Raw genomic sequence first — 12,421 nt, forward strand, 5'->3', positions numbered from 1 at the left:
ACATTATACGAGTAGATTCCTGCCTTTCGTCACCGTTCTGCATTTTTTATCCATAGTTCTACAATTGCCGGTGATTTAGTTCTCGATTTTCGATTAGCCCTTGCTATCTGCTATGTATGTGTTCTTGGAATATGCCTTTGTTGAAATGGACCTTCGCCATTTTTCTTTTTTTTTTTCTGGTTGCGCATATACAAAGCCTATGACTGAAATTGTGCGGTTTTCGTTTCTTGTAATAGTTGCGGGATTTATTTGTGACTACATAAGCTTGACATCGACAAACCCTATTTGTGCTATACGCCTTAGTATGACAGCTGCTCATTGGAACTGTTTAATGCTGACATTTGAGGCTAGGAAGAGCTATGCTTAGAAATTGTACCATCACGGGGTGAGTTATTTTTTTGCAGTGCATGTTGATGTTCCTGCTCGAACTTTACGACCAACGTTTTCTCTGTAAATACATTTACGTTGCTTTTTGCATGTCGTTGTTACCTGACCTTGCCATGTTTTTTTTTGTTTACATGTATTAATATTTCTTAATTATAGTTGGTTGCTAAAATAGTTTGGATTTTATGTTAATGTGGTCTGTTTGTGAAATTACTATTTAATTCTAATAAAATGCCACTTACTTCTAACAAAAAGTTTCTGAACGTTGAATTTGCGCGAAAATGTATCTGCTTCTCACGGTTATTTCGTGTTTGGTTTGATTTCTTTTCATACACCTTTTGTTTCTACTTCTTTTCCCTAAATGAGTAAGCAATTAATTTAGATATTTGGGTGATATTAACGAATGTAATAGGGGAGGATAGGAGGTTAGCCATTTAGCTGACCTCCTGCAGACCCGAATGTTCCCTTTACCATACACGCGGAGCACTTTGCATTCGTCGCGAGCAGGTATGGAATACCGTAGTAACAACTCGTCACCTCGAAGTCAGCGAACATTTTCGGCGCTTTGTCATGGGCTATGGCATGTCAAGGTGAGATTTTCATGCTATTGCATGGGCGAGTTGTGAAGTGTCCTCGCATTTTCCGGTTTTAGATCATGCTTATGATTTCGAAAAGGGGCACATCTCTGTTATTAATATAGTACAAGATAGATGGGGATTATCGTTGATCCTGTTTATTTCGCTTTTGAATTACAAATAAGTGACTGTCGGTCACTTATTGCTCCATATTTATTTATTCTTCTCTCCTTATTTGGACTCCCTAGAGACACCTTCTTCTGAAAAGGAACTAAGAGTCCTTTCGTTCAGTGGGTTGCATTAATAAAACAAGTTGTTGTCCTACTGTATGTAGTACGATCAATGCACGCAAATTTGGCTTTGGATGTTCTTTGTTATGATTCTGCAGGAGCCGAGGCTGGAAACATACCAAAAGTAAAGATTTGCTTGTAAGTCACTCCTTATCTCTCAACCTATTCACCTTTCGTTGTGCATTCGTATTTGCAGGAGGCCTTCTTGTATGTGGCTACACTGGATCTTTCTTCGCCTACCGCATTGGTTTGAACTCTCCGAAGCTATTTGCACTGGACTGTTGTTTTTTGTTTTGATGAGGTTCGCTTGCAGTTAATAAGTACAGTAGGGTCAAAACGACATGAAGCGTCGTACAGTTGCGTTAACGGCTGCGCTCGAAGCAGTGCGGTGAAATTATAGCGTATAGAATAGTGGTTGAACCCTTACCAGCACTACAACCTTCGCTACAGCTTTATTCCAATCGTTGTCTCTACTGGACCGCTTCGACCGCAGCCGCTTACGCAACTGCACCATACTTCATCTCGTTTTGACCCGACAATAGAAAGCTGTGCCTTGTTTAACTAATTCTTTTCTAACGTTTGGATTTAAGTTGTTTTTACGCTGCATAGCAGTTTTTGGGAAGATCTCAGTGGATGTCAACCGCAGAGCTATTTCTGTTGCAGCACGGTACTGATGCTATGTGCTCTTTACATGCGACATCAAGAACACCGGTTAGTGTTCAGTCCACCGCGCTGGTTGAAAGTCATCATCGTGACGCCTAGTTTGCTTGTTGAGGTTCGTTTCCGCGTGGTTTTTCGACATCACTTTTTTATATGTAGTTGTGCTAGTCACAAGTGATCTCTAATAATGTCTGTTTCAGTTTCTCCTTTTTGCTCTGATATGCTACGGTATCGTGGCCAGCGCTTGGCATTGGAATAAGTTCAACGTTCCCAAAAGTTCTTTAGTGTTAGCGGTGATCTATGCGATAATTCTAGTGGTATTCGTCTTTTTGCAGGTAAAAGGTGGCCTAGAAACTATTATTATATAATTGTAGTTGCATCGTATTGTTCAGTTAGCACTCCATTTGTGTGCAGTTGTGTACGTTTGTCACCAAACAAATGCAGCAAAACCGATGAGAAGCAACTATATCGATTATGGTTTCGAAACATCTAATACAGATAGTCCTACGAACGCTGTGCTTGCTATGCTTAAGGTTTGAGATGGCCTTTCACATTCCTTGCTTATTATTAACTGTTATCTTTGTTTGCTTCAGTACCAAGCCAAAACAGAAAACGTACCGTTAATGAGCGACGTGTCATCACATTGTCCAACCACTTCAGCTCAGAATTCTTCAAAGAGAAAAAGCATGTTGGCATCATTTGAACTGTCGCCGACCAATAACAACGACACGATGCTGAGCCATTTGAATAAAAACTCGCCTAGTATAGGTACGCTCTCGCTCAGTCATTGTTGTTGATAACTGTGTTAGCCTACATGTATTTCGTGGCTACGTCTGTTTAACGTGATCTCTAGATTGTTTTTCAATCAGTTCTGAACTGTGTAAGTGTAGAGTTATTGCAGCGATTCCTATGGATTCACCACCATATGCACGACTCCGCGCACCGGTTATTTATCGCTGCGAGAGCACCCATTTTTGCGATCCTGACGACAGTTCACAGGAACCCAAAATTTGCGAGCTATCTAATTCGTTGATACGATCGGAGAACAATGAGGAGTGGAGTTACCAGAAACAAAAGGTTTCGATTATCAATGAAATTTGACGTTTTGGGTGTTTCCATTCTTCTTTTAATTGTCCCAATTCTCTACTTTTATTCTGGATCTACCACCCAGTTTTCGCTGCGTCCTCTCAGCGATGTAAACGAGAGTCTTACCTATTTGATTCATATTTTAGCTCTCTTTCTTTGGCGGACCTCATCTGGCAACATCTCTGGACGACTATTCCTGTCTGGAGGTATGAATCCACGAACTTGAAGAAACCTGAGTCTTCCAAATAAATTAATGGAATAGGTAATTAATGTTTGTGTGTGTGTTTTTTTTTTAATAATGAACATTTCAGTGAGCGATCAAATGGCCAACTCTGGGAAGTGTTAGTAAGAGGAATACAAAAGACTTCTCGCATTTTTTTGTCATTTTTCTTTTCGTGTTCGACAGGTTTTAACATAGGTTTTATGCACAGATATGCATGTTCTTGATGCTACTGCTGTATATTAAACGTTGTTTCCTTTCATAATGCATCTATAAATTTCTGAAAAGAAACTCAAATTTTATTTTTGAGGTCAACGTTTAATGTTTCGTTACATGCAACGTGTTTAACGTTGAATGGTTCATTTGCCTAAATATTTGTTCGATGTTTCCTTTTTGGTATTCAGATACGCTCAGGCAGTGCTTTGGTGGCGTCTTTAAGGGAGCCGTATAGGTATTTGTTCCAAGGTCTGCACTGGGATCAAGACGCCCTTACTCCTGGCGCAGTTGCGTAAGGTTTTACCTTCGAAGTGGTGCGCTAAGACCTTCGTTCTGCTGTTCAGCCAGTTGGTACTAGCGAGTGTCTCACAACAGCGAGTGCACCACCAGCCAGGTCGTTTTGACTCCACTGAATTACAATTCTTAGATACTCCATAGTATCTACACGAGCAGTAAGATGCACGCACATGTTTGTTCTGGGCCGGAAGACCGTGATCAATTTATTTTGTGTATTACTTAGAGAAAGTTCGAAAGTCGTTGCGATAGTTGCAGCCAGCTGAGCAAACGTTAGTCCCAATGCTAATGGGGTTTATTGTCATGAATTTTAATGTCACAGAAAAAAAAAGTGCTGGAGGGGTAGAAGAGACTAATACATGAAAGAGCCTAAACGATCGCTAATTTGTTAAGACATTTAAAGACTCTTTTGAAGGTTGAGGCTGTGTATTTTCAGTTCCTTAATTTTTTGTTCAGGCAGATTGCGCCATCAGTTCTTTTTTAACAAAAGAATTACTTTCTTATGTTATTTTTACTGTATTATCTTTAGAAGAAAAATGAGTGCGAGTTGGATGGATTTTGCAGACCTGTACCCATAATATAAATTTGCAAGAAATCATTTGTTGCATATGATCCTATAATCATATCATAAGGTAGTTATAATTTCTAGAAGGACGTTATTTTTTCCTTTAATTGTCACAAAATCTAGAGCGCCGGAGTTCCAACAGATCCTCATTCAACCTTGAGTGTCTGTGTTTGATTTCAGCTCTCAAACATTTTTTTCAGGACTTCTCTAAACTTTACCACTTTGAAAGCATGTTTCTCTTCACTTCTTACGTTCCTGTTGATAGGTTTGATATGGTAAAGTTGTCAGGAGTGTTAACGTTTTAAGGTGTGCTGCATAAAAGTTAGGGTAGTAGAACTCGGAAATTTGGAGTTTGAGACAACCACCCATTCTTAGTAGGTTCTGAGTCAAGGAGTTCGAGCTAGCGTTTTCATAGACTAGAAAGCGTTTATTAACAATGTATTAGACAGAAGAGGAAGTATAGATGTTGACGGTCTCTTGTCCTGCAGCCGAAAATTGACCCCAGTTTCCTGAAAACAACACTAAGCATTTGCTCATTGTTAGAGTAGCGCGCCAGTATTGAGTATCACTCCATGAATGATTTTCTTCTTTCTCGTACAAATCTCTCATTCGGTGGATGAGATAAAATGTAATGAAATCAGTTACTTTATCTCCCCGCGACCATATCCGCCATTACTTGAGCGAAAATCTTTGGGGACTCAGCGATCAAAGGCATTTGCAATGACGCTCCGCCATCGATGACGAGCTGGTGGCCAACAATATAGTTTGAACGCTTCCTGAAACTACCTTCCTTTTTCGGAGCCATTGTGGAGTCTTAAGTTTTCGATGTGTCTTTTTTTAAATTGGATTTTCATCCGTCAAATAGCTATACAAAGGAAGTAAAGGTAGCCCGTATTATGTGCCCTGTACTGTAGTTTTCTTTTGAAATTAAGTTAGAACAAATTGACAAGTATAGATAAATGTAGTTATATTAGAGCGAATTGGGAAAAAACCTGCAGAAATTGTCAGACAAAGAATATAATTAATTAAATTAATTATATTCTTTGTCTGACAATGACAAGCAGAAATTGTCAGACAAAGAATATAATTAATTAAATTAATTATATTCTTTGTCTGACAATTTCTGCAGCTTAATTAATTAATTTAATATAGTAATTGCATTTCACCTATCTGCGAGAAAGAGGATAGCTTCAGCTACTTCTTCTGGTTTTCCAATTTTCTGATAAGGAATGCGAGATTTATCGGTTATTACTTGGTCTTCCATCTGAAAACAAAGACACGAGTTTTCCAAGGATCAGACGTATTGCTAGTACCTACGGTAATTCACTTGCCTTCTTGACCATCTCATCTGTAAGTCCGTGCTTTTGCATAATGTTTGTTGAAACAGCTCCGGGGCTAGAAACAAGTTTAAAAAGCAGGATAGTGAACTGAACTTTCTCCGTGGAAGAGTGTGCTACGGTCTGTAGGCTGTTTTTCTTTTTCTTTCATTTGTTTGAGTTACACGCGATGTATACCATTTCTCTTTAAGCTGTTTGTCTTCTGCTAAGATTTTTTTTTTTTGCATTCCGCCGATAATCGTGCTCATATAGTCTGCTCATCAGCTTCGTAGTCACTCTGTTTGGTTACACGTACTTAACACTGTTGACGCGTACTCCTTTTGTAATATAATGGATTGCAAGATTTCTTGTCAGTTGATCCTGTGCAGCTTTTGCGATGCTGTAAAATGAAGAAATCGTCGCCTGAAACATAAAAAGTCACGAATAATTCGTGGAAATAGATACCGGCCATTTAGCTTTAGCTCACATTCCCATTATTCAGTCCAGCTATACTGCTCACGTTCACAATTTCTCCTTTTGTCTGCATAAGGTGGGGATAGGCGAGTTGACACAAACGAAAAACACTAGAACGATCCAGTTGCGTTCGAAGGTGGTAAAAATTGGAATTAAGATATTGATTTTGAGAATGCTAAGTCACCTTTTCAGGTTGAGATCCAGAGCGTAATCGAATGAAGCCATATCTCCTTCTAGTTCGCTTTTTTCTATGTCTATTTTAGCTACTTTCGCAGCACCACCAGCGTTGTTCACCTATCGAGAAGATATCGCCCATTTATACTTGGTTTAGGGACTTCTAAAAATTCCTTTGCATCCTACTCACTAGTACATCCAGTCGTCCGAATTTCTTAACTGTTTCGCCGATAGTTCTTTGCATAACCTCTTCTTCGCGAATATCTCCACGTACAACCAATACTTTTTCCTCCGCATTTCCATTTTCGGCGAGGACAATGTTCTTGGATTCCTTAACTGGGATAGAGTTGTTTCTTGGCTATTTTTCTGTAGAAACAAGCAAGCTAATAATCGATAGAATTTGTCACTTTGTATAATTGCTGTAGGTGATGATTCATCATTCAGGAATTGTAAGAAGACTATAAGAAGAAAGCGGTAAAAGAAGCATAAGGTACCTTGTGACGTCAAACGTTAGCAACCAACCACGTCTCAACGTCTTGAAATTGGAAAAGAAGAAAACTATATTAGTACATGAGGATGTGCTGATATTTCTCGTTCCATGTTTAAAGAGAAAGAATCTTGCTGTTTTCGGGATACGTTGCATTTTGAGCTGCGTAAATACGCATTGCGCAAAATGTAACTAATCTGTATAGTAGTTTAAGACAAGGACATGACATATCCTATGCCCCGGAAGAAGCTTGTAGAACCGCAGAGAATCTCTCTTTCAAGAGGTCAAGAAATGTTCGCGCCTATAGGCGCGTCAATGGAACTGAAAATGGACTACTCATCACGAAGAAAAATGCTCTCACGTTTAGTGTGTTTTCATCGCGACCACAAATCGTGACCATGGCACCTTTTCGAGCAAATAGTTGTGCTGTAGCTCTTCCAATGCCATTGGATGAACCTGAAGAAGTTATGGTTACGTTCACGAAGTTGGACGTAAGTCGGATAGAAACGACATGAAACTCGGTACAGTTACGTAAGCGGGTACGATGGAGCGTAGCGTTGGTGGTCGAGTGGGACGCTTGCTAACCACCATTCGCTGTTGAGGTTCGCGATGGTTCCACCTCGATACCAACCGCTAGCTTCCGCGCGCTGCTTCGAAAGCCAATTACGTAACTGCACTGAGCTTCATAACTTTTTCACTCGAATATATGCACGTGAGTACTTTTGCCCATTTAATTTTAATGGCGGTACGAGTAAGAACCGCAATAGGAGATTTGCCTTTGAAAATGAAAAACGAAAAGATGCGAAGAAACTCATTTTAGCCGCTCGATTTCATAACGATTTTATGTTCACTTCTCATTAAAAGACCGCACTTCTAATTTTGTTTAAGCTTCTTCTATTTTTTCTTGTAGATCAGGTGTTAGATCTATTTCCTATGCAGCTTGCCATTTCGTATCATGGAAATATAGTGAAAGGAAAGGTTGAAGAAATGTTTGATCAAGTGCAATTTTCGAAAAAAAATTCTACTCTTTACCAGTAACGATTACTGCTCGTCCATCGAATCGCCCCATCTGGCCTTTAGACTCTGTAACAAAGATGAAGAAATAGAAAAGGGAGAAAATGTTATTTTAACCTATTCTGAGAGGAAGGAATAATATGAGTAAAGAAAAATGCATGATTAGGAATTTCTGCATTTACTAAGAGATAATTGAAATGGTGAAAAGTAAGTAATCGATGCTGTTATTTGATATGGCCATCAGGTGTGATTCGACATTATGTAGGTGCCGTAGCCATCAAACCGGTTCTATGTAGATAACGTTCACAGAGAGGCGTATTATGTAAAAATGAAACAAATGAGTTGCGGAAATGTTCGCAGGAAAACGTCGAACGCTGCTACTGTTCGCCTAATATCGCTTGAAAAAGATTATGATTATTATTGTGATTTTTAGTGTTTTTTCCTCAAGTTCCTCTGTTTTAAATGATTTTTACAGGGACTAGGAAGTAGTTCAGAGTGCTATGAAATCAAATCATCGCTCAATTCACTACCGTCAACGGGTCACTTCTGATTCTCTTTGAAAAGGGACGAGCAGTCAATGATTTACTCGAAATGAATCTTTAGAAATAGACACAAGACAACTGAAGGGTATCACGCGCGGCAACTAATGAGCCGCGACCTGAACATATTCGCTTTTTTCGCTGCTATTCCATTCTGAATCTATTTATAATTGAAGGTTTTTGTGTGTTTAACAAGGACCATAGTAAAGAGTAATCTACTGTAACTATTCTGCGCATGAAGATCATGCAGAAAAAACCTCACGCAAATTAGTACGTTGTGAAACGAAGACCACTGTTTATGAGCGAATACTGACTAGACGGGCGGGTGTAGCGCACTCGGTAAGAGGTTCCGCTGTTTGCACGATCGATCTGGGGTTGGAATCCGCCCTAGTGCTCATCAAGTCTTTCATCACTCCGGCGTCGATAAATCGCTACCAGACTTGGCCTGGACGATAAAAACAATGACTGGACACATCGGTTTCAAGCGGATTGATTAATGCGAAGCACGTTATCCTTTATCCTTTATTGATTGAACGAATTCGGTTGGCAGTAACTGAAATCGATTGTTTTTGGAATTGGGACAGGCGGATTTCGTGTTCACATAGACCTAATATGAATTCATGGTATAACTAGTGCAAATCGATTCATATTTATTCTTTTTTATCGTTGCAGGGTTCTGAGTGAATTCCTGGGTGTTACATATTGGGCTGCATCAAACTGCGTACTTCATCACCTGATCAACAAAAGAAAATCTTGTTTCTGGGAGTGATTATCACCTGAGCGGTAAATGGTCATACGGATGTACGGATAAAGTACTTGGAATCCATTAAACGATACAATTGCCTTGCCCATGTTCGACTGTCTTTGAATCTCGGCATGTCGAAACGTAGTTTTTAATTTATTTTCTTGAGCTGTAGCCAAGATTGCGTTACCAAGTCTAGCTGATGAGGTAAGTACATACTAGTCAACGTGTTGCTGTTTGAGTTTGCCTACCGTTTGGATGCTTTCTGTAGGGTGATGAGGCGCTTGAGAGGATAAATCACTAATGGCTTTGAATTTTCCAGGCTCTGACGAAGGCGATAACGCCGAAACGTTAGCCGTTGTTTAATAAAGACAATCTATACCAATCTTGGCTACAGCTCAAGAAAATCAATTAAAAAGATACAATTGTCATTGGGCAAATTGAACGTTGATTTCTATTGGGGTTAACCGTCAGTGTCGTAGTGTGCTGTAGGATGTCATCCGTCTTGAGCTCTTTTGATTCCGATGGTCATTCCAGGTCCAGTCCTGGATCATTAATTTCCGGATGAGCTTCCAACTGGTAGAAGCCGGTGTGGTTTTTGTGGATTCCATCGCACGTGTAGGTCGTATGGGACACCTGGGTCTTGTGCGTAGTGTGTCAGACAAAACATAATATGATGGAATTCATGAAAGCCTCTTCGTATTCCACTAGAAGAGAGTTCATACAATACTCGTGGACTGGAGGTCGAAGGTGCAAATGATGGAGATCCTACCCACGATATCCTATGCTCGCGTGCATTTTAAAGCAGAGGAACTTAGGATATTTCAGCACAAAAACATCATATGGGGTTGATGATACGATGCTTTTGGTTGCTGTCGCAAGGTGGCCGGTGGAGTGCTCTGTTCCTCTCCCAACAATTTTCGTAATCTATGTGAAGAGATTGGTCAAAAAGAAAGGATATTTAGGAAGAAAATTGGTGCATCTAGATCTGATAGGACAATATCTTCATGGAAAGATGGTGCAGTGATTGTCGTTGTTCGAGTGACTAAGAATTCAGTTCTTCTCATGAAAATTTTCGCTGCCATTCGGACAAAGTTGTTACATCCGGAAATAACGTGACAGGATTCTGCGGCTACGTGTAGCAGACGTTGTGGTTACAGTCGCTGGGTCAGTGGTTCAAATACTCTTCATACGAGCAGCAGCAACAACCCAAAAGTAATCCGTCACGAAACCCAGGAATCACTGAGGAATATCACTGCAGCGTGTAATGTACATGGTTTTGGAGCGAATCATCCTGGATCGGGAAATAAAACATAGCAAAGAAACCACCCGAGGTAAAGATGTCGGGCTTCGGCCTGGTCGACCAGCGACCAGATTTTTATCGTGAGGAGAGTGATCGTAGTGTCACCGCGGTATTCGAAGCCTCTGCAGTTGGCTTTCTGGACTTCGAAGCCGCTTTCGACTCTCCTTATCGAGACCGTCTTCTCAACGTACTTCGCGCTGATGGCGTGCCATGAGAATTCGTACCCCTATTTACCGACATGAATAGAAGGATAGATCCTGCTCCTCGAACACTAGCCGAATGTGCTACACAGTTACTTGATATTGGAGTAAGACAAGGGGCAGTGGTGGGGCCTTTCAGTATAATGGCGAGGTCCCGCCGATGTCGTTTTAGCACAGTTTCCACGTCTCCTGGTGGATCTCGAGCATGCGGACGATGTAAAGGAAAAAGGATAAAGTGTCCGGCGTTAATCAATTCACTTGGGATGCGCCCCCACGTTCACTTCAATTCAGAATCGTTTGAGGTTTACGAACGTGTAATTGCCCTATACAATGAATTACGGTGGCTAGCCGATGTGTCAAGTCGCTGTTTTTATCCTCCAGGACAAGTCCGGTGCCAATTTATTGACCCCGGAGAGGTGAAAGGCTTGGTGGGCATCAGAGTGGATTTGCTGAAAAACATCAGCTTCTTGCCCGGCCCTCTGAAGTTGTTACAGAAAGCCGTCCTTCACGTTGTGAGTAGATCGCCTGATCGTCTTGTCCAAGTTATCCAAAAGAATGCTACTAGATCCATGTTGGTAGAAGCCTCCCGGTCGTAAAAGAAAGTTCAGGGCGGAGGTCTTAAAGGAAAATCTGAGGACACTTAGCGTTGACAGGCAGTTCAGCCGAGACGTGATATTCCGCCCTTTACTGAATAGCGATGGATGGGTAGATTCTTTGGGAAGTCTGGCTGAAGATCGAACAGGATGGGCTCGGATATATTTCAGGGCGACTCATCCCGGCAAAGATGCGGATAGCCGCGTTAGGCCGCAACACCCACCCACCGACTAATTCAAAGTCGACTAAGCCATCTGTTTTTTCTCTCTCTCTTCTTCCATTGTTGATTTAACTGTGAAATTTTTTGTGCCGTATTTTCTTTTTTTGCTTTGTTTACTTTCATTGTCGTGGTATTTCTATGCATGTAAGCGTGAAAAACCTCTCTTCTGCTATTTGAGGGAGCAGCTCATGGAGAGAAATCTTTTTTGTTGCACTGTATTCTTACATCCATTTCTTTCTTTTCTATTTCACATTAACGCATGTCATTTTATGTATCTGAGTCTTGTATTTCCATTTTTCCAGCAATAATATTTTCACTACATAAGTTCTAGAAAGTCTTTGTGGAGATGAACAATTTTCGCATGAATTCCCCATGAACAACTTTAGAGAATCTTGAAAAATACTAGAATTTTCTCTTAAAGAATCCACACCTTGAAATTTCCTCGTTCTTTACAGAAGATACTTGTTCTACATTGGACACAACGGCTCAAATCTCATATGAATTAACAACGGCGCTCTTTTTTTTTCAGAATATTCATTCGAGAATAGTTGAGAACTTTGTACAACATATAAATCTATGAAATATGATAGCACACACCTGCAATCTGGTCGGCTGTGAGAAAATCAGGACAACTCACATACAAATACAGTAAGCTAGAGCAATAGCAACTGACTGAGAAAGAGTTGCTAAAAATGAGATCACCATGATAAATATGTTCAAATTCAGAGAATAAGAAGAGGTTCCTCTTCTCGGTTTCTTACAGCATCTAGAATACGAAAATGTAAGAAAAAGAGAAAACAGTAGAAAATAACGACAAACACCGGTGTCGAAGGGGAAGGAATCGCACGGCTACTGATCGCATACGGTGAATCGCTGACAGCAGCGATTTACTGCACGCGATTTCACAATAGACCAAGTGAAATATATCACAAATACACGTATCACGCACGCACGTCATAAACGACGACGTTGGCACCAATAGAATGCGCTACTCGACGCAGCAATCCGTAGCGATGTCTGGTTGAGATTCGCTGGCTTTTGAAGCTAATTACAAGTGTAGTGCTGCAG

General features: G+C 40.5%; 2 protein-coding genes across 4 annotated transcripts; one reads left to right on the top strand and one right to left on the bottom strand.

Annotated features, from left to right (window-relative positions):
• Window positions 1-842: 842 nt before the first annotated feature.
• On the top strand, window positions 843-3,309 carry RB195_005122 (uncharacterized protein; the record flags this gene model as incomplete). Of its 2 annotated transcripts, none has more annotated exons than XM_064177428.1 (10): window positions 843-974; window positions 1,251-1,387; window positions 1,446-1,550; window positions 1,913-2,024; window positions 2,110-2,244; window positions 2,302-2,442; window positions 2,503-2,677; window positions 2,811-2,986; window positions 3,142-3,201; window positions 3,307-3,309. In XM_064177428.1, the coding sequence occupies 10 exons, from the start codon at window positions 843-845 to the stop codon at window positions 3,307-3,309; spliced, it is 1,176 nt and encodes a 391-aa protein (XP_064034553.1). The 2 variants fall into 2 exon arrangements, with proteins under 2 accessions (XP_064034553.1, XP_064034554.1); XM_064177429.1 differs by having other exon boundaries at window positions 894-974.
• A 1,411-nt stretch (window positions 3,310-4,720) lies between these two features.
• On the bottom strand, window positions 4,721-7,810 carry RB195_005123 (uncharacterized protein; the record flags this gene model as incomplete). 2 transcript variants are annotated; one of them, XM_064177431.1, is made up of 11 exons in its annotated part: window positions 4,721-4,799; window positions 4,936-4,965; window positions 5,016-5,066; window positions 5,457-5,554; window positions 5,622-5,685; window positions 5,923-6,029; window positions 6,094-6,190; window positions 6,265-6,374; window positions 6,445-6,585; window positions 7,103-7,197; window positions 7,774-7,810. In XM_064177431.1, 11 exons carry the CDS (start codon window positions 7,808-7,810, stop codon window positions 4,721-4,723), a joined length of 909 nt encoding a protein of 302 aa, XP_064034555.1. The 2 variants fall into 2 exon arrangements, with proteins under 2 accessions (XP_064034555.1, XP_064034556.1); XM_064177430.1 differs by lacking the exon at window positions 4,721-4,799 and having other exon boundaries at window positions 4,937-5,066.
• Window positions 7,811-12,421: the final 4,611 nt, after the last annotated feature.

Source organism: Necator americanus, chromosome I (genome assembly GCF_031761385.1).
Source record: "Necator americanus strain Aroian chromosome I, whole genome shotgun sequence".
In the NCBI taxonomy this organism is placed as follows: Eukaryota; Metazoa; Nematoda; class Chromadorea; order Rhabditida; family Ancylostomatidae; genus Necator; species Necator americanus.